This window comes from Perissodus microlepis, chromosome 10 (genome assembly GCF_051167445.1).
Source record: "Perissodus microlepis isolate ML-2025 ecotype Zambia chromosome 10, ASM5116744v1, whole genome shotgun sequence".
NCBI classification, from domain to species: Eukaryota; Metazoa; Chordata; class Actinopteri; order Cichliformes; family Cichlidae; genus Perissodus; species Perissodus microlepis.
Genome location: NC_140470.1, coordinates 25,343,786 through 25,362,143, shown reverse-complemented (window position 1 = coordinate 25,362,143; position 18,358 = coordinate 25,343,786). Strand labels below are relative to the sequence as shown.

At 39.2% G+C, this 18,358-nt stretch overlaps 1 protein-coding gene and 1 long non-coding RNA gene across 4 annotated transcripts in view; one reads left to right on the top strand and one right to left on the bottom strand.

The window, feature by feature from the left end:
• Positions 1-18,358, top strand: part of usp28 (ubiquitin specific peptidase 28) — a 25,525-nt gene extending 7,167 nt beyond the window's left edge. For 2 of the 3 annotated variants that reach the window (XM_084940828.1, XM_084940829.1), the window contains exons 6-26: positions 2,424-2,510; positions 2,619-2,756; positions 4,782-4,852; positions 4,956-5,032; positions 5,110-5,258; positions 5,371-5,498; positions 5,688-5,783; positions 5,868-6,047; positions 6,263-6,471; positions 7,356-7,426; positions 7,689-7,917; positions 9,343-9,678; positions 10,365-10,498; positions 11,022-11,303; positions 11,588-11,683; positions 12,273-12,451; positions 12,780-12,858; positions 13,731-13,810; positions 14,238-14,361; positions 16,106-16,304; positions 17,122-18,358. In XM_084940828.1, coding sequence (XP_084796954.1) covers positions 2,424-2,510; positions 2,619-2,756; positions 4,782-4,852; positions 4,956-5,032; positions 5,110-5,258; positions 5,371-5,498; positions 5,688-5,783; positions 5,868-6,047; positions 6,263-6,471; positions 7,356-7,426; positions 7,689-7,917; positions 9,343-9,678; positions 10,365-10,498; positions 11,022-11,303; positions 11,588-11,683; positions 12,273-12,451; positions 12,780-12,858; positions 13,731-13,810; positions 14,238-14,361; positions 16,106-16,304; positions 17,122-17,297 — 3,120 coding nt within the window. In that variant the 3' untranslated portion in view covers positions 17,298-18,358. The remainder of the gene's footprint in view (positions 1-2,423; positions 2,511-2,618; positions 2,757-4,781; positions 4,853-4,955; positions 5,033-5,109; positions 5,259-5,370; positions 5,499-5,687; positions 5,784-5,867; positions 6,048-6,262; positions 6,472-7,355; positions 7,427-7,688; positions 7,918-9,342; positions 9,679-10,364; positions 10,499-11,021; positions 11,304-11,587; positions 11,684-12,272; positions 12,452-12,779; positions 12,859-13,730; positions 13,811-14,237; positions 14,362-16,105; positions 16,305-17,121) is intronic. The other variant, XM_084940830.1, reaches the window with a different exon arrangement.
• On the bottom strand, positions 9,601-14,259 carry LOC146379558 (uncharacterized). Its single transcript, XR_014801439.1, has 3 exons — positions 12,778-14,259; positions 10,993-11,283; positions 9,601-9,692 (listed from the first exon to the last, which is right to left on the bottom strand). It is a non-coding gene; the product is annotated as an uncharacterized LOC146379558 (long non-coding RNA).

Here is an 18,358-nt window from a genome sequence, read left to right as displayed (position 1 = left end):
TAGCATGTATTCTGTTGCATGAAACTCATCACCGATCTCCACCTGTTCTAACAGTCTCACCTCTGTTGCTCCCAAGACCTAAATAGCTCTTGCACTTAGTTCAACAAACATTTATAGACTTGGAGTTTCCTTTCAAAGATTTCTAACTTCTCTTGATCCAGTGTCAATCATCACATGTCTGTTTTGCTTTCAGCAATATCTGTCACCTAGTTTTTCCATGGTAAAATTTGACCACACTGGGTTAAAATGTACAGTACAGACATCTTTTTAAAGCGAAAGCAGAACCTGTTCAGCTACACAAGAATCTCCCTTCTATCTCACCTTTTCATCAACCCTCTATCATGCTAATAAAGTTAAACATCTTCCCGGTGAGCTTGAGCATACAGTATTAATCTGAGCTCTTAATTCTATTATAAGTCCATTCCAGCTAACTTAACTTTTCCAGGCCTATCAGGTAGCTCGGCAGAAACCAGAACCCTAACTGAGATACACCGGCTATATTGATAATTAAATAGCGAGCGAGGACGGAGTGAGCGGTGGCAGCCTGAGTATAAAGTAAACAGAAGAGACTGTGATTGTTTCTCTCTGTTAAACTCAGATATGCTTCCATATCCGTTAAGAAGTCCCACCCGCATATGACGGGCTTTTATCTGGAAATTGAAATGGGGGAAATAAGGCCGTATTGTTAGAATACAAATGGTGTTCAGATCATACCTTTTTTTTGTCTGTTTATTTTACCAGAGTCACTTCCTTGTTTTACAACTGAGCTGTTGTAGATTCAACAGAGCTTGACTCGTCATCTCCCCTAGAAAATTTTTATGCTATCAGATTGAGGCTGAGTGACCACGTGACTCAGTTGTCAGCTCATATTTCTTCAATTATCCTTTGTGGACTAAATTGCAGTAAAACTGAGATAAACCGTAATTGAATTTCCCTCTGAAATGTAAATGCATATCTTGATACTCAGAAGTGCTTATAAGCTCCCATCAGCCCTGCACATGACACATAAGATTAGTATTAATGCATTTAGTTTATCCTGAGAAACACAGGTATCTTATGACAAATTGATATGGGGTTTGTTCCTGGCTGTAAAAATATTAAGCTATTGACATATACCGTTATAAAACCTTATTTTCCAACTTGCTGACTTCTTAGTCTTTTGCATATTTGTCACACTTACATGTTTCAGATGGTAATGAACTAGTGATTTGATTCAGGTGTGTTGACCCAGGGTAATATCTAAAACCTGCAGGACAGCAGCCCTTGTGGCCTGGAGTTTCCCCCACCCCTGTTTTACATGATCAATGTAACGTTTTCCCCCCCAAAAAAACCTAAATAAATAGCTCAATACATTTTTAAGTAATAAATTGCACCCATAAAATATGTCTTTTATTATTATTTTTTGGCAATAATTTCACAGTTCAGGCTTTAAAGGGTTAAACAGGCTGTTCATCCTCAAAAACCCTCCAATGTAGCTGAATTAAAGCAATTCTGGAAAGAAGAGTGGGCCAAAATTCCTCCACAGTGATATGAAAGACTCATTGCCAGTTATCACAAACACTTGATTACAGTTCTTGTTGCCAAGGGTGGCACAAGCACTTATTAGCTGTAGGGGGCAGTTACTTTTTCACATAGGGTTGGATAGCTTTTTTCCCCTTAATAAATATACTCATCATGTAAAACTTTATTTTGTGTTTGCTCAGGTTATCTTTGTCTAGTTTTTTTCATTATCTGAAACATGTAAGTGTGAAAAATGTCCACAAATAAGAGATTAGGAAGGGAGCAGATACTCTTTCGCAACACTGTATGTGAAGAAAAAAGAATAACAAAAAAACAGAGGATGTTGGCCTATTTTAGCCTATATTTTTGAATCCAGGTGAAACTACACCACAGTATTCATATGCAGATCAGCCACAACATCAAAACCTTCCACCAATTATTTAACCACCAAAATATCTCTGACCCGTTGTGGCATGGATACAGGACTTTGGTTGCTCTTTGTGGTTTTCGCAGTTGATGCTTTGGAAGTTTGGATGCTTGGTCGTTGCCTGTGCCTCATGTATTCATCAAGCCATTCCCAAGCAACTATTTTTTCCCTGCAGAACATTGCATTAAAAAAATAGAACTGATGTCATTAGCCTCACCTTTCAGTTATTGTGATGGTTGTTTGATGTGTGAATACTTAATCTACTTAACACTCGCATGCAAATTTCCAAACAGCAAGCTAAATGTCAGTGGCAGAACATTAGCAGTGTTCTTTGTTAATCAAGCAACATATTTGTAAACATATGTCCACATTTTCTCCTCAACCAAGTTACAATAAATGTTCTGCTGTAGCGATGATCTGCCATCTGGTAATCTCCCATATCCAACCTTCAGTGGATGGCTGGATTTATGTGCCTTGTTATGCTGTCTTGTTACAGTCACTCTTCCACCTGCCTGTGTTCAGGAGACTGGTTCTCAACTACCATCTGTCTGAGAAAATACTGGAGAAGTGTAAAAGCCATTCAGTAAGTAAGCTACTGTCACGAGTATATACAGAACAGGATAACACATAACTCTTCTTACTTTGCCGCTGTGATATAAGGGTGATGAAGTTGATGAGTTTACGTTAACAGGACAAGAGGAACATAGCCTTCATGCAGGAGCTGCGCTGCCTGTTTGCCCTCATGGTGGGCTCTACCCGCAGGTTTGTGGATCCTTCTGCTGCAGTGGAGTTATTGCGTGACGCCTTCAGGACCAATGAGGCCCAACAGGTACAAGATATGTACAGTATTTGTCTTTTTAAGGAACCAACCTAACTCCGCACCTGCTTTTAATACTCTCTGACTTGCTGATAAAGCTGAGGTGTTCCTCTCTCAGATACAATAACCAGAGCACATCTGTCAGCACCTTTTCTGCAGGGCACTTCAGACTTCTGGTTTCTCTGAAATTTGTAGCCACTGCCTCATTGTTTCTCATTAACTAGAGGGACATGTAGGCTTTAATGGTCAGCAGTCTCTCTATTTTTCTGCTGCTGTCCTTCTCAGACTCATTTTATCTATTTTCCAGCTGAATATTTTATTTGTGTCTTTGAAGGATTTATAATGTTTTAACTCTTCTAAACCACCATGACAGAAACCAGCCATAATTTTCCAGAGCAAGTCTGCCCACAAACCTTTTTTTTTTAGTGTCCATTGTAATAGGATCAGCAGACGGCAGGCATCATTATCTGGGTTTTGCACTGAATCCATTAAATTTACATGCAGTCCGTGTTTGCCCTGACCTGCTCTTAGCCCAGTTCTGTCAGGGCCACTTTAGTTAAAAGAGGTTTATTACTTCATCTGTAATAATTATGAATTTTTGGCTGGGACCTTCCAGTCCTTCTACCTGCATGTTTGCAAAGTCTACAGGGAGAGCAGCAACAAGACTGCTTAAGTGAAAAGAGCAGGCATTAAAGAAAGGGGCTGATCTCTGGGTGAATTCAGGAGGACTGTTTCAAGCTGATAGGAAGGCAAAACTCAAATAACGTCATACCGAGTTACAACCAATATATGCAGGAGAGCATCTCTGAATGCACAATATGCTAACACCAGGTGTGACCTCTGTCAGCTAAGAACAGGAAACTGAGGCCACAGTTTTTATGCACTCACCAAAATTGGACAATAGAAGATGTTGCCTGGTCTGCTGACTCTTGATTTCTGCTGCAACATTTGGATAATGGGGTCAAAATTTGGTGTAAACAACATGAAAGCACAGATCCACCCTGCCTCGACTCAATGGTTCTGGTCAGTGGTGGTGTTGTAATGGTGTGGTGGATATTTTCTTGGCACATTTGGGCTCATAGTACCAACTGAGCATTGTTTAAATGCCTCAGCCTATCACATGTTGCCAACCATGCCGATCCCCTTAGACCACAGTGTACCCATCATCTAATAGCGTTTTCCAGCAGAATAACGCACCATGCCATAAAGCTCAGATCATCTCAGACTCGTTTTGTGACATGACAATGAGTTCACTGTACTCATTTGGGCTCCACATTCACCAGATATCAATCCAATAGAGCACCTTTGTGATGTGACTAAACAGGAGATGCTCGTCACGGTTGTACAGTCTACAAATGTGCAGCAACTTCATGTCATTTCCACCTTGTTGAATCTATGCCATAATAATTAAGGCAGTTATGAGGGCACTATAAGGTTCATTCCAGCACTGGCAAGGTGTACCTAATGAAGCGGACGGTGAGATTATAAGCAGGCTGAAACTGTTTAAATAGGATGCCAATTTGAGACTCTTTTATTCCCCAGTAAAATTCACAGAAGGGAATCAGCTGAAGATTTAGCTAATGTGGCTGACTGAGTTCAAGTGTTCAGCATGCCAGAGGTAGTGCTATGCACACCTGGTCATCATTTAGTCTTGGTTTAAGACTTCACAGTGGTCATACAACAGGTGGTCATACACTTAGACAAGCTCCATTCACTGGGGAAGACCATGAGATGATACTGAAACAAGTTGATCTTTTATTAAGATTTTAATTAAGAGCTAAAAGACTTTTTCTTTATCTAACTTTCAGTGAAGATTGTCGTGTAAATGTAATAATATTTAACCTTCCCATTTGTTGCTTATATGTTTATGTAGATTCAGCACATACTAATGCTCAGCAGCCCCTTTAGTTCTTAGACAGCCCTTCATTAGGTCTTTATACATCAGAGACAGAGTACAGAAAAAGCACATAACAGAAAGACAATTAAATAAATGACTCAGACAAGTAAATTGCCCTTTTTGAAATGTGTCCCTTTTAGGATGTCAGTGAGTTTTCCCACAAACTGCTTGACTGGCTCGAGGATGCATTTCAGCTGGCTGCCAGTGGAAAGTAAGTTTTAAGCTGATGGCACCCAGCGTGTTTGGTCATTGTCATCTTTAGTGCACTACTGCTTGCTAAATTAATTTAAAATAATGCCATGTTTTACTTTTAGAAATGCAGAAGATAAACAACATAACCCCATGGTCCAGCTCTTCTATGGTACCTTTGTGACAGAAAGAAGACACGAGGGTATGAGTTAGTTTTTTTTATTGGTGTTGTCTATGATTTTCAGTCATCCCCTGGTATCTGTGTGATTTTTTTCTCAGGTAAGATGGTATATAATATTGAGCAGTTTGGCCAGTACCCCCTGCAAGTCAATGGCTTCAACAATCTTGATGAATGCTTAGAAGGTGCTATGGTAGAGAAGGAGATTGAGTCGGTTCATTCAGAGCATCATGTCACATCTGGACGTGAGGTGAAGAATTTGATAAACTTAAAATTGAATCTCTCTTTGTGCAGCACGCTCGGCTAGAGTTTGTGAAATTTAATGATCTGCTAAGAAACTCTTTATTTATTCATGTTTTCAGAGATGGTTCAAAAAGCTACCACCAGTCTTGACATTTGAACTTTCGAGATTTGAATTCAACACCCAGCTTGGGCGCCCTGAGAAGATACATAAGAAACTGGAGTTTCCTCAAATCATTTATATGGACAGGTGAGTTTAAAACAGAGGGGGATGGTTCCAGACTAGGCTTGTTGATAACTTAGGCCGCGGTAATTTCCACCAAAATGGTCATCCAACTTTATTCCATTGGTATTTTATGATGTGTGTATGGTGTAAATATTTAAATATAACTTTGCCACATTTTTAATTGTAGGAATCTTCTTGTTTTTGTGGTTACAGATATCTTCACAAAAACATTGAGCAGACCCATGAGAGGAGAGGAGAAGTAAAGAAACTAAAGGAGCAACTGGCAGTCCTTCAACAGAAACTTGAGTGGTAAGTGACTTGAAAATGTTGTTTTATTCTTTCTTTTTTTTAAGGTTAAATCTCCATCTAATTATCTGCTTTCTTGACTCACAGTTATAAAAACTATGGCTCTGGACCTACAAAGTACCCTCTAGCTGACATGCTCCAGTTTGTGCTGGAGTTTGCTACCACCAAGCCGACTAGCGTTTCCCCAGCTGAAGACTCGAGACAGGCCGCATCGTCACCGACTCCTCCAAGTGCCCCCCTCAGTGAAGCCATTGCCAAAGAAAGCAGGTGTTTACCTTTTTCAACTCTACTCTTCTTGTATAGAGCAACAGCATTATACTCACCGAGGCCACAAGTGGTATCTCGAAAATGAAATCATCTTTTAATAGATTTAATTTATTCTCAGTTAGTGTTGTTCCACACAGTCCTTCTGTAGTCCTCTCTTTAAATGGGACATCCTGACATGCTTGTAACTGCTGTGTCGTTGTTCTTGCCTTCTTTAGTGAGCCCGGAGAATCAGTTTCATCAGAGAGCCTGGGTTCCAGTGTTTCCAGTTGCCAGAGGACCCCCATATACAAGCCCTTCACTCAGTGCAGACAACCTATTGACTGCCCACCACACCCAGCCCCCCACAGCATCACAGAAGAAGAGCTGCACTTTGCTAAAACCTGTCTTCAGCGTTGGAGGACTGAAGTTGAGAATGACATAAATGGTATGCTAATGATAATTCTCTTTTTATACCCACATTGATATTACCTTAAAGATTTACTTATATTGCTTTGTAAGCATCATATGATTTCATATGATGCTTTGTAAGCATCATATGAAATCATAATATCCTTCAGCTTTCTTTGTGTTATGTTTTCAGTTGTTAAGCTGCAAACGATTTGTCTTTTGGTGCCTTGCTTGAGGGTTAATAAGTTCAGAGTGAGTAAACCAAAACAATCAAGCTGCATAGTATAAAACCCAAACATGCATAGAGTAGAGTGGGGTCATAAATCTCCTTGGGTTTTTTACCTTGTCTGGCATATTCCACATTATATAAACTCACTTGAACACCCAGTGATAAAAACACTGTGCTTAAAGATATGCTTCAATAAAATTGCTGCCAAACTGGATACAGCAGATGATGATGATGCATTAATGTGGGTAGCCTTGACAGTGAAATTGCAATGAGCCCCACGCTTTCCAATGACACTAGGTCTGCTACACTTATTCGCCATCTTCAGTGGAATAAAATACATTTCATTAAATATAAGTGCTGCAGGTGAGTAAAGAACAAAAAGTGTACTGGCACAGAGCTGTGCACCTGCACAAAAATAGAGCCAATGTTCTTCTGCTGACTGTGACTCATTCAGGCGCAGACAATACATCAGAATATGTTAAATGTCAAGATGAGTCATATTTCTTTGAATACGGGTGATAGACATTTGCCCGGCTCTCTCAACTTTCCCATTATGGCACATATCTTATAAAATGTAGGACAGCTATGCAAGCATGCAAATTAGTATTATTCAGATTGACTTATTTTTGTTCCAACAGTTGTGAAAATCATTTCCTTTCAGGATCTGTGTTTATTTTTTGCTTGTTTGCCAGAACTAAAGGCCAGCATTGACAGGCTCACTCAGACACTCGAGGGCATGTACTCAGACAACAGTCTCTGCCAGGTAAGGCCTGCACACTCACCTAATTTAGCAATTCAATTACATATTTTACATTTGCAGCTGTAGAAAGTGAATGAACTGAGATTAGATTAAACTCTACTGATATCTACAGAGAAACAGAAAATAGTGTAACGTAAACAGGACAACAGGACACAAATAAGAACAGGTCAACTGAAAGTAATGTTGCAGTTCATGGATAACAGCTGATATTAAGTTGGGAAGCTGGATTCCAGTGTTATTTCTCTATATCTCATGTGCCTCTTAGGCCCCCTACAGACTCCATGCAGTGCTTGTCCATGAAGGCCAGGCATCAGCTGGTCATTACTGGGCTTACATCTATGACCATGCTAACCAGCGCTGGCTGAAGTACAATGACATAAGTGTCACTGAGTCATCGTGGGATGAGCTGGAGCGAGACTCCTTTGGAGGCATGACCAACGCAAGTGCCTACTGCCTAATGTACATTGACGACAGGCTACCTCAGCTCATCACAGGTACACCTACCTTTCAGTTATTTTATTTTTAAGAGGAAATGAGAGGAATGAAAGCAATTTTTGCAGAGCGTTCTCCATTTACTTGATGCAAAGAGGCAGTTCAGAGGTTTCAGCTGCTCTCTCCAGTGCAAAGATTCCTTTGTCCAACCTTAATATTCAAGAGAGGAATGCTATCAAACACCTGAGCAGAAACCAAAGCATCAACATACTGTAGCTGACAAGCGGAGGTGTACCATTCAGCTCAATTCAACTGAAATATATATATTTTTTAAAACAAAGATTTATCACTGTGTTTATTAGCCAGGATTTATTTGAGATTTTATAGATTTATAAATGTATACCAAACTAGTACATTTCATTTACCAAATTCAAGTAAATTTAAAATTCACACTGTATTTATGAAACAAAATGCTCAGCATATCATTATAAAAATGGTTTGTCAAGAATTCCTCATTCCAGTATTCAAATCAGATCAGTTTTAAATAGCTCGAATCACGACAATAGTCGCCCCAAGGCGCTTTATATTGTAAGATGATGGATACAAGCACTTAGTGACAGTGGGAAGGAAAAACTCCCTTCTAACAGTAAGAAACCTCAGGCAGAACCAGGGTTAGAGAGGGGCTAGAGGTGAGAGGAGGGTAAGACAGGACAAAAGAGATGCTGTGAGTGTGCATAAATACATGTAGAGTGAAAGGAGAGTGAAAGAACGGTTATTAAAGAAGAAAGAACACTCTGTGCTTCATTGCAAGTCCCCAGCAAAGGTCTGTTGTAGTGTAACTAAAATATGTTTTTTTAAAGTCACCTGATCCAGCCCTAACTATTAGCTTAGGAAAGTTTTGAGCCTAATCTCAAAAGTAGAGAGGGTGTCTGTCTCCTGAAACTAAACTGGAAGCTGGTTCCGCAGAAGAGTGACTATTCTACCTATAAATACTGTAGTAACCACAAGCCAGCAGTCTGTGAACTGCTGAGTGAGTCTGTCGGGGTGATACGGTACTCTGAGGTCTTTAAAATATTCAAGACCTTTTATATGAGGGGACACATCACTAGATAGACAGCATCACTTATGTATGTACTTATGTAAGTGCTAAGCAACGTTAAGGATCAAAAAATATGTGTTTTTTCCTGTAACTTGGACTTATGTTGTGAGATTCAGTAAAGATAAAGGAAACTGAAATGAAAACAATTTATGTATAAATTATATGGAGTTCACCCAGTTTAAGTAGTGGCTAGATACTAGATACTAGAAACTAGAAACGCATAAACATTTTTCTATGCAAACATTTTAAGTATAGTAGCATATTGAAATATCTATTTGTACAATGGATATTAATATGCATGAATTCAAATGGCATTACTTGAAAGGCATTAAAATGATAATAAATGACAGTTAATTTCCTAACTAAAAATGTCTTACATCCTACCCAGAAGACACAGATGATGAGACGGGCCAGGTGCTCCATGGCATGGACTCTCTGCCACCCATCCTCAGGCGCTATGTCCACGAAGATAACCGCTGGTTCCAGCAGGAGCTCAGCGAATGGGAGGAGCAGTTCTGCCAGACGGCAACCCCGCAGGAAGAGTCCACCGCCTCTGCAGAGCCCACAAGTCCCAGTCTGGATAACATACAGCAGTCACCTGTTGAGCCAGCACCACAGTCAGGATCCTCTACTGAAGAGGTGGATGAAGGAGTTGCTCCAGAGCCACAGCCAGACCAAGAAGCAGAGAAAGAGCCAGAACCTGATCTCAGAAAAGAGCCAGAAGGTCTGTAGTGATGCCTGAAAAAGTGAGAATGACATAAAATATTTTATCACCACTCTAGATAAAGTGGAGATGTATATGAAACATGTAGTCATTGTAATTATGTTCACACCAGGGCAACTAAGCCAGTTCAATCAAATCTTGAACCTCTTTCAGGAGCACAATATATACAGGATGAGACTTAAGAAGCAGATTAAAACACAAAGTATTATATATCTGTTCAAGCTTTAGCCTAAGGAGCCCAAAAACAGCAGTAGGCATTGTATTTAAAAACTGTATGGACCCAAAATATAATTAGCGAGGATAAGCAATTCTCAATAGAAGAAAATCTAATTCTACATGAAATATTGAACTAGTTGATTGCACTTCTTTGTCCAATTAAGCAGGTGTCAGTTATCACTTTCTCTCCAACAAAATCACCTCCCTCCAATGTAGTTTTATTGGCTGTGTAACAAGAGCCCATCAAAAATGTAATGAACACTTGTTACTGCAGAGCTTTCTTAACTCTAGACAGAAGTCTGCCCTCAGGCTGGACGAATAGACTGTATCATTGCTCAGACCTTCTAGGTGGGGTCTCTAATACCAGATGAGATTAGAATATATCCAGTAATCTAATTATATATTTAGCACTTCTTCTTTTCAAAAGACACATGTAGACTCAAAGCCTGTCTTTCTTTTTTTGACCTTAGCGCAAACAGATTTATCTCCCCCACCACCAGAGGGCCCTGGCTGCCAGCCAGGTGATACCAGCACTCCAACAGTCACTGACACCACGGGGGTCAGCCAGAGCTCTGATTCAGAGGAGAAGGAGCCGCAGAATCAGGTGAACAAGTACACGACACCTCGCCCTTTCATTCCCTACCCTACCATGTTGAATATGGGTCAGAAATTCTAGGCCACAAAAATAAAGTGCGTCCATCTGGGTCAGCGATCAGATTTCCCCAGTTAGCATGGTGATGACCCTTCAGGACTTATGTAGAGCTTATTTAGAGACCTATTTAGATTAGTGTACAGATAACAAGTAGTTATTTGAAGTAATTTTTGCACTTTTTGTTGTGATCATAATATAAACATAACTGTTTTTGCTGACCCAGATAACCCGCTTTTGTTGAATGCAGATAACTATTCTGAATCACAATATTTCTCACCATGTTTCTCATTGAATACATTTGTTGTTAGAATTGCAAAGTACTGTAAATTAGCACTTTGAGACACACTGTTCAAGCCAGGTACTAGACTTCCAGAGCTTACTGGTATGCTGACAAGACCCCCAAAAGCTGTGAAAGCATACGCTGATATAAGAGAGTATATACTAACGTGTTCTATCTGAAAACTTTGTCTGTCAGATCCCTGGCCCTGATGTAGAGCTTTGCGATCAGACACCATCTGACAGCCACGTAGAGAAGGATGACCCGGAGGTGGCCGGCCTCGTCTCTGAAGCTGAAGAAGAGCCCCAGGCTTCTGGAGAGGCTCCTGAATCTATCGCAGAGCAAAGCAATGAGGAGCAGCAGCAGCAGCAGGAGGTTCCAGCCAGACCACGACAGACTGAGAATGAAGTCTCAGAAGTGGAGATCCCCAATGTGGGCCGGATCATGGTGAGGGCGGATGCTGACGGATACAATGAAGAGGTAAGGCCTAATGTCTTAATGGAGTGTGATTTAAACAGTTATAAATACATACCTGCAGCTGATAGCTTTCCTAGTCAGTGGACACAAATATAAGCTAAATGATCAAATGTAGGGTTAATGTAAATGTTGATGGTATGTATGAGATTTAAAGAGATACAATAGGTTTTGAGTCATATATCATATATGTCATATATTTTTTCTTTGTTTACCCTTTGGACTAATTATCTGTCATTTCATGGTACAATCATTCTCTTTTTTCTCTACATTGTCATGTCATTTCCCAGATGATGCTAACTCCAGCTATGCAGGGTGTCATTCTAGCCATAGCCAAGGCCAGACAAATTTTTGATAAGGAGGGTCCTGAGGCTGGCCTCATCAAGGTATTTTTTGTTTGGGATATTGATGTTCTTTTAATCACACATCAACTCTAAATTGCAAAAAATCTGTAAAAGCTGTATGACTGATTTAGTTCTTTAGACCCAGATACTCATAAACTGTCCTTAGATCAACCCGTGCTGTAATTGCAGTTTTTATCTCTCTGCGAGACAGTTTTATTAAAAATCCACACAAAAACAAAAATGCGCATTTTATGGGACTTTTTAGCTAGAAGTTAATCCCTGAAGGAATTCCTTTTATCCTAAACTGGAGGTTCTCTTGCAATAAGCTCGGGAAGCAAGATTCACTTTGCAGGGTGAGAAGCCTCTTGAAGTATTCTTTCTGTATTTGATAAAGAACTTCTATGAAGCACAGTGTTTCATATTTAAAAAGATTAACATCAATAGCAAGATCTGTATTTTAACTTTGTCACTAAAGTCATGAAATCCCCATATTTCCTAGATTTTAAACAACAAAGAAAATACTTTAACTTGTGAAATGTGTGGTCCTTGTATAAGTCACACTGAGGCCTTAAAGTGTACAATTAATTAAATAAAGCATTAAAAACATTTAAATTTCCCGTGGTTCTTTCAGGCTTTCCATGAAGAGTATTCGCGCTTGTATGAGCTCTCCGAAGAGGAGACCACACCACAGGAGGATGCACGTCTGCAGCACGCTCTGGTCTACTTCTTCCAGAACAAGGCACCCAAGCGTGTCATTGAGAGGACGCTGCTTGAGCAGTTTACTGACCGCAACCTCAGTTTTGATGAGAGGTGCACACAGTCCTTGAGTGGCCAAAAAAATTGTAACACAGATGAATTTTATCCTAGATTACCCCAAATAAAAAAGTTTATAAATGAACTAACATAAAACAAAGGCATTTCAAGGTTGTAGCATGTGTGTATATACAGGAATAGGAGTGTAATACTGTGACTGGAAAGGTTTTTACTGAAAGCAGAATGGTAACTAAAAATACAGTAGAATATATAGCATGCATATTGTGCCATCTAGTGTCCAGAGTTCAGAGCTGTAACTTTACAGTATCTTCTCCTTTCCATGCATTTGCTGTTAAACTTCATTTATCATTTTTGGTACTTACAGAGCCATCAGTATCATGAGGGAAGCCCGGGCCAAACTTCGTCTCATTAAGCCAGAAGACATGGACATGGAAGAATACATGGTACCGTCTCTAGGCTGAACGGATAAAATGTTTGATTTTTTTATGCAGGGAAAACATCATAAATATGCAAATAAAGAAATTAGTATAATTTTCCAACAGATATTTGATGAATAAATGTCATTAGGTACATGATGCAATATGGCAGTGATCTGTAACAGCAGCTGAGACTTGCCCCCAAAACAGAACAGGGGCAGACATCTGTTAAGTAGCTTCACTGGGTTGAATTTTTGTTCCACTGCTGTGCATCTGTGGAAAATTAGTGGCTCTGTTAACAGATTTGTGGCCAAATCACCTCATTCTTGCCTTTAATAGCAATAAAAGGCTAAAAATCCAAAAGTAAAAATAGACACCCTGCACTGCTCTCAAATGTCAGTTTTATTAAGTATTTTGCATTTATAAAAATATTATTACATGGTTATCTCAGCTTTATAAGGGAAGTTTGTTTGTGTTCAGTATATTAAATCCCTAATCTGTGTTTATTTGGGTCTGCGTGGTTGACATTCCAGTAGGGAGCATGTAAACCCAGTGACATTTGTTCACACTGGAATGAGAACTATGTATGTTCCAGCATGGAAAGACAGCTGGGATGGTGAAGACACCAATCACAGACTGCAGTAATAAACTGTTTCTTATATCAAGAATATAGCATAAACCTAACACCGAACTTGTCTTTGATTAAATGATAGGTCTGGTGATATTGTCTACTCCTTTATATCTGTGCAGCCTCTAACAGTCTGATTTTACTTCTTTTTTTCTTTTCTTTTTTTTTACAAAATAGAAGTTTTTATTCAAATACTGTCAAGTGGAAAAAATAGGAGGAGTGTAAAAGAGGGAATTACGTGATGGTGATATTTCTGTTTGCTCTCTCACAGCAGTGGCATGACGATTACAGGCTGTTCAGGACGGTCTTTGTCTATCTGTTGACTGGGCTGGAGCATTACCAGCACGGGAAGTAGGTGTCGAATATTCAGCACAACCCTACCCGATCAGCATGTGTCTGACCCCATTTTTCCAGATTAATATATGGTTGTTTGTGCTCACTCCTTTTGACACTGCCTATTAAATTGTGAATTCTTTACACAGAGTAAAGATGCACTTATTTAAAGCCAGGATATACATACCAAAGAATAGTTAATGATAGTACAGTTCAGATATCAGTATCCTTGAATACTATAACTTTAGAGTAACATAACACGAAACAATTTCTAAAAACGTGGGGACCCTCATTTTAAATACTTTTCATATGTTTTCAGATCATAAAACTAAATATTTTTTGCTTACATTTTGATTACATTGTGTGGGAAATAACCATTTCTTTTCTTACAAAAAGTGTATTTTTTGTGTAATATGACAGCAGTTGCTGCCTTTCTGTACTGCAGGATGCGGGAGGCACTGAATTACTTGGCCCACGCCTACGAGACCAACAGCACCCTGCTGCGAAACGGAGAGAAGCGTGGTGTGGACAAGTCTCTCATTGCTGTTTACAGGAGGAAGTGTCTCACTGTGAGTAGGACTATTTTCCACTCCGTCGAATTGCAGATAGATCGCTGAGCTCGATCCTTCTCTATAAAGTCTGAAATATCAATAAAGAAAAATTATCTAAAAATAAGAGGTTTTGGTTTGCTTAAAATAAGATGTTTGCAGATCATTAGAATCCATCCTCTGGGAGTGATCCATGTCCCCTTGACATTTTCTAAAATATATTTCTCTGTACCAAAAATGTGGATAGAAGGACTGACTGGCCAAGAGGGCCATATTTAGGAGAGGAAATGTTTTGATAAGCTGCGCTTGGTTTAGTTTCCCATTACAGCCCGTATAAAATCTAGTCGGACAGTATTAGAGCAGGAGTAGATTTGTTCTCCAGTGTATTGAATTTTATAAAGTATATTGACTTGTGACTATTAAACCCAGGTTCATTTATTCTTTTTTATTGGAAACGACAGTTCTTCAATTGTTGTTTTGCAGCTTTTGATTGTGTCTCTTGAACCTTTACTTTTAAAATGCCCTACATTTAAAATAGTTTAGTATCAACCTCATTTTGAATTTGATGGCAGCAACATGTCTCAAAAAAGTTGGAACCAAGGCAACAAAACGCTGGAAGTGTGAGTGGTGCTAAAAAGAAACCGCCGGAGGAACAATTTTCACTACTTAGGTTAACTGGCAACAGGTCAGTTACATGATTGGGTAACTAGTCAGGCAGCGTCTCTCATAAGTAAAGCAGACAGAGGTTCACCAATCTGTAAAAAGAAAATGTGTCTACCAATTGTGGAAAAATTTCAGAATAATGTTCCTCCATGTAAAATTGCAAAGACTCGTGAAATATGACTCGTGAAATATCATGAAAAGGTTCTAAAATTTGGAAAAATCTGAATGCCTGTGATTTTCAGGCCCTCAGGTAGCACTATAATAAAATCAGGCCTGATTCTGTTATGGAAATCACTGCATGAGCTCAGGAAGACTTCCTGAAACTGGTGTCTGTGAACACAGTTCCCCATATTATCTGCAAATGCAGGTTAAAGCTCTGTCATGCAAAGAGGAAGCCATATATGAACATGATCCAGAAAGGCTGATGTTTTCTCTGGGTCAGAGCTCATTTAAAACGGACTGAGCAAAAGTGGAAAACTGTCCCGTGGTCATGGACGCTGCATCCTCTGGACAAAAGAGGAAAGGGACTATCTGACTTATCATCAGCACTCAGTTTAAAAAGCCTGCATTAGTGCCTATGGGATTGGCAGCTTACACATATGGAAAGACTCCATTAGTGCTTAAAGATATATACAGGTTCTAGAACAACTTGTGCTCCCATCTAGATGACAGTTTTTTCAGGAAAGACCTTGAATATTTCAGCAAGACAATGCTAAACCGCATGCTGAATCTATTACAACAGCATGGCTTCATGCCCTGCAGTCCAGACCTTAAAACAGCTGAAAACATTTCATAAGCATAATCAAATGAATAAGATAAAACAAGGAAGCTCAGGACTGTTGAGCAGCTAGAATCCTCTATTAGACAAAAATGAGACAACATTCCCAAAAGTTCAGCAGCTGTTTTCCTGAGATCCCAGATGTTTACAGACTGCTGTTAAAAGGAGTTGAGAGGGCTACACAGTGGTTCCGGTGCTTGTGATTAAAATATAGGGTGATAACATGTGCAAATCATTGTATTCTGTTTTTTTTTAACACTTTACACAGCATCCTAGCATTTTCAGAACAGGGTTTGTACATATGTCCTGTCATCCACCACACAGGCACTGAATGAGAGCGCATCGCAGCTATTTTGCAGCGGTGAGGAGGCCAAAGTAGAAGAGGGTATTGCCATCATGGATGAGGCCGTCATCCCCTGCCTTCACCTGATGAACCGGGACTCGACTTTACCCCAAGAAGACCGAGATGCAATGGAGGCCATCCGCAGCCACTGGTGCTGCTGCCTGGGCCGAGACATGGATCGTAAGTTTAGATTGTACATCAGTATGTACTGTCCAGCTCTATTATTCTTATAGCTGTATACATGATGTCTCATATGATGAGCTAGAAGTTTTAATTACAGCGGCTCAAAAAGAAATAAATATATAAGGTGGCTTGCTGCCATGCTTTTTCTGCATTTTCTGCAATACCGACTTTTAAGATGCTTTTAGGTTGCTGTAGGGTTTGCATCAAAAATGTCAAAATACACTCAATTATTTTTTAACTTTTAATAAACACAAATAATTAATTTTCAGTTAAATGCAACTGAAATATATGAAAGCAAAGGTTTATTTTTTCAAATAATTCATCATTGAGGAAAATGTGCTTGATATAAACTGGATGTATACCAGTAAAGTAAATTTCATTTGACCAGATTCCACTAAATTTTACATTATGACTTATGTAACAAAATTATATGGAAAATTCACATGTAATCAAATTACTTTAAGTCAGCATGTTGGTGCATCTTGAATAAATATTTTATGTGTATACAGTAGATGAGGATCCCTTATTCTGAGAGTTTGAAATACATTTAAATTAAAAGGAATGTGGGACAGGGGCATAAAGACTTATATTGAGTCAATACAGTATAAAGTTTGCGTACTCAAAAGTGCTTTCATGGTACAGTAGGTGCACCCTTAGACAACATTTTGCTGTAATTACACACACACATTTAATTCTATACCAGTAATGCTGCTAGCTAATTAAAATTTAAACCTTAAATTGAAACAAAACTGCAATAAAGAAAATCAACAATAAACTAAGTCGCTCACTTCTGCTGCTCTTCCTTTGTGTTCAGACTCATTGCAGGTGAAGCTCGGCGAGTTGCTTCCCAGAGTTCTGGACGGTTCAGCTGACACAGTAGTGCTTAAAGACCCACCCAAAGTCCACGTCACCCAGGCCTACGACCTGTGCAGTCGCCTGGCTGCTGTTATGGAATCCATCCACAACACGTCAGTGGTCATTGTGAAGTGAAATCCCAACAACTCTTTTTAAACTGTGTATCTTAACTGAAAGTGTCCCGGCTGACGGTTTCTTCTCCACTGACAGACTGTAGGGCTGAGACATCATGTAGTTTTAGCACAGATCGTTTATTTTAGTATATCTGCTGTTTTGCATTGCACACTTGCCTTGTTCACATAGCAAACCCTGTGGGTAAATGATGGACCGTGCAGGGCTGTCACCACACGAATACATAATTATTACAAGAACACATATCGTGGCATTTTACCCCAAAAGCCTCAAAAAGAAGTCAATGTCCTTCTCAAGAATATTAAGGTATGCACTTTGACTGCTCACCATACTCAAACAGCTATAATGTGTAAAAGAGGTACAAACTGTACTTAAAATTTTAAGGACTACATCACAAGGTTATGCAAAAAGAAGCCCAAAAGGTTGCAGTATTGCTATGTTTTGCCTGGTACAAGATGGAGAACCAGCAACTCTAAATCTTTTCAGCTAACACCTTAATGTTTGAAACTTGTCTGAAACTGTCTTTATGTTACCCGCTACAAAGAGACCGATAAAGATTTAAGTAGCTCTGACCATCTCAATTTACAAAACCAGCTTGCTGGAGAACAGTGAGGCATTGAAATTCTGATTGGTGCAAATGTTCATACATGGAAATGTTTAGCTGGGCTACCCCGTTAACTTGAAAAAGTGTTAACAGTTGTCGCTCAGCTCTGCAGTAAGTGACTGGATTGATATTTGGATTGTGAATATACAATGGGGCCTTTTTACAAGACTAAAAAAAAAACACAAAATTTATACTGCACAGAAAATAATAGTGTTTAATAGATTTTTTAAAAATATATGTTTTATATTACTTTATTATCTTTGAAGGTCTATCTGTAAACGCTGTAAGCCTTTTGAAAGGAGACTTGATATTGGAAATCCTGTTTTGTGTCGCAGATGCAACACGTTATCGTGAATGAATGAGGATTTCTAGATGAGCTACTGTAACAGCCATTTTTGCCCACTGATTTCAGTCTTTCACTTGTGCTCTGTGATGATACAAATAAATGTTTTAAATACTC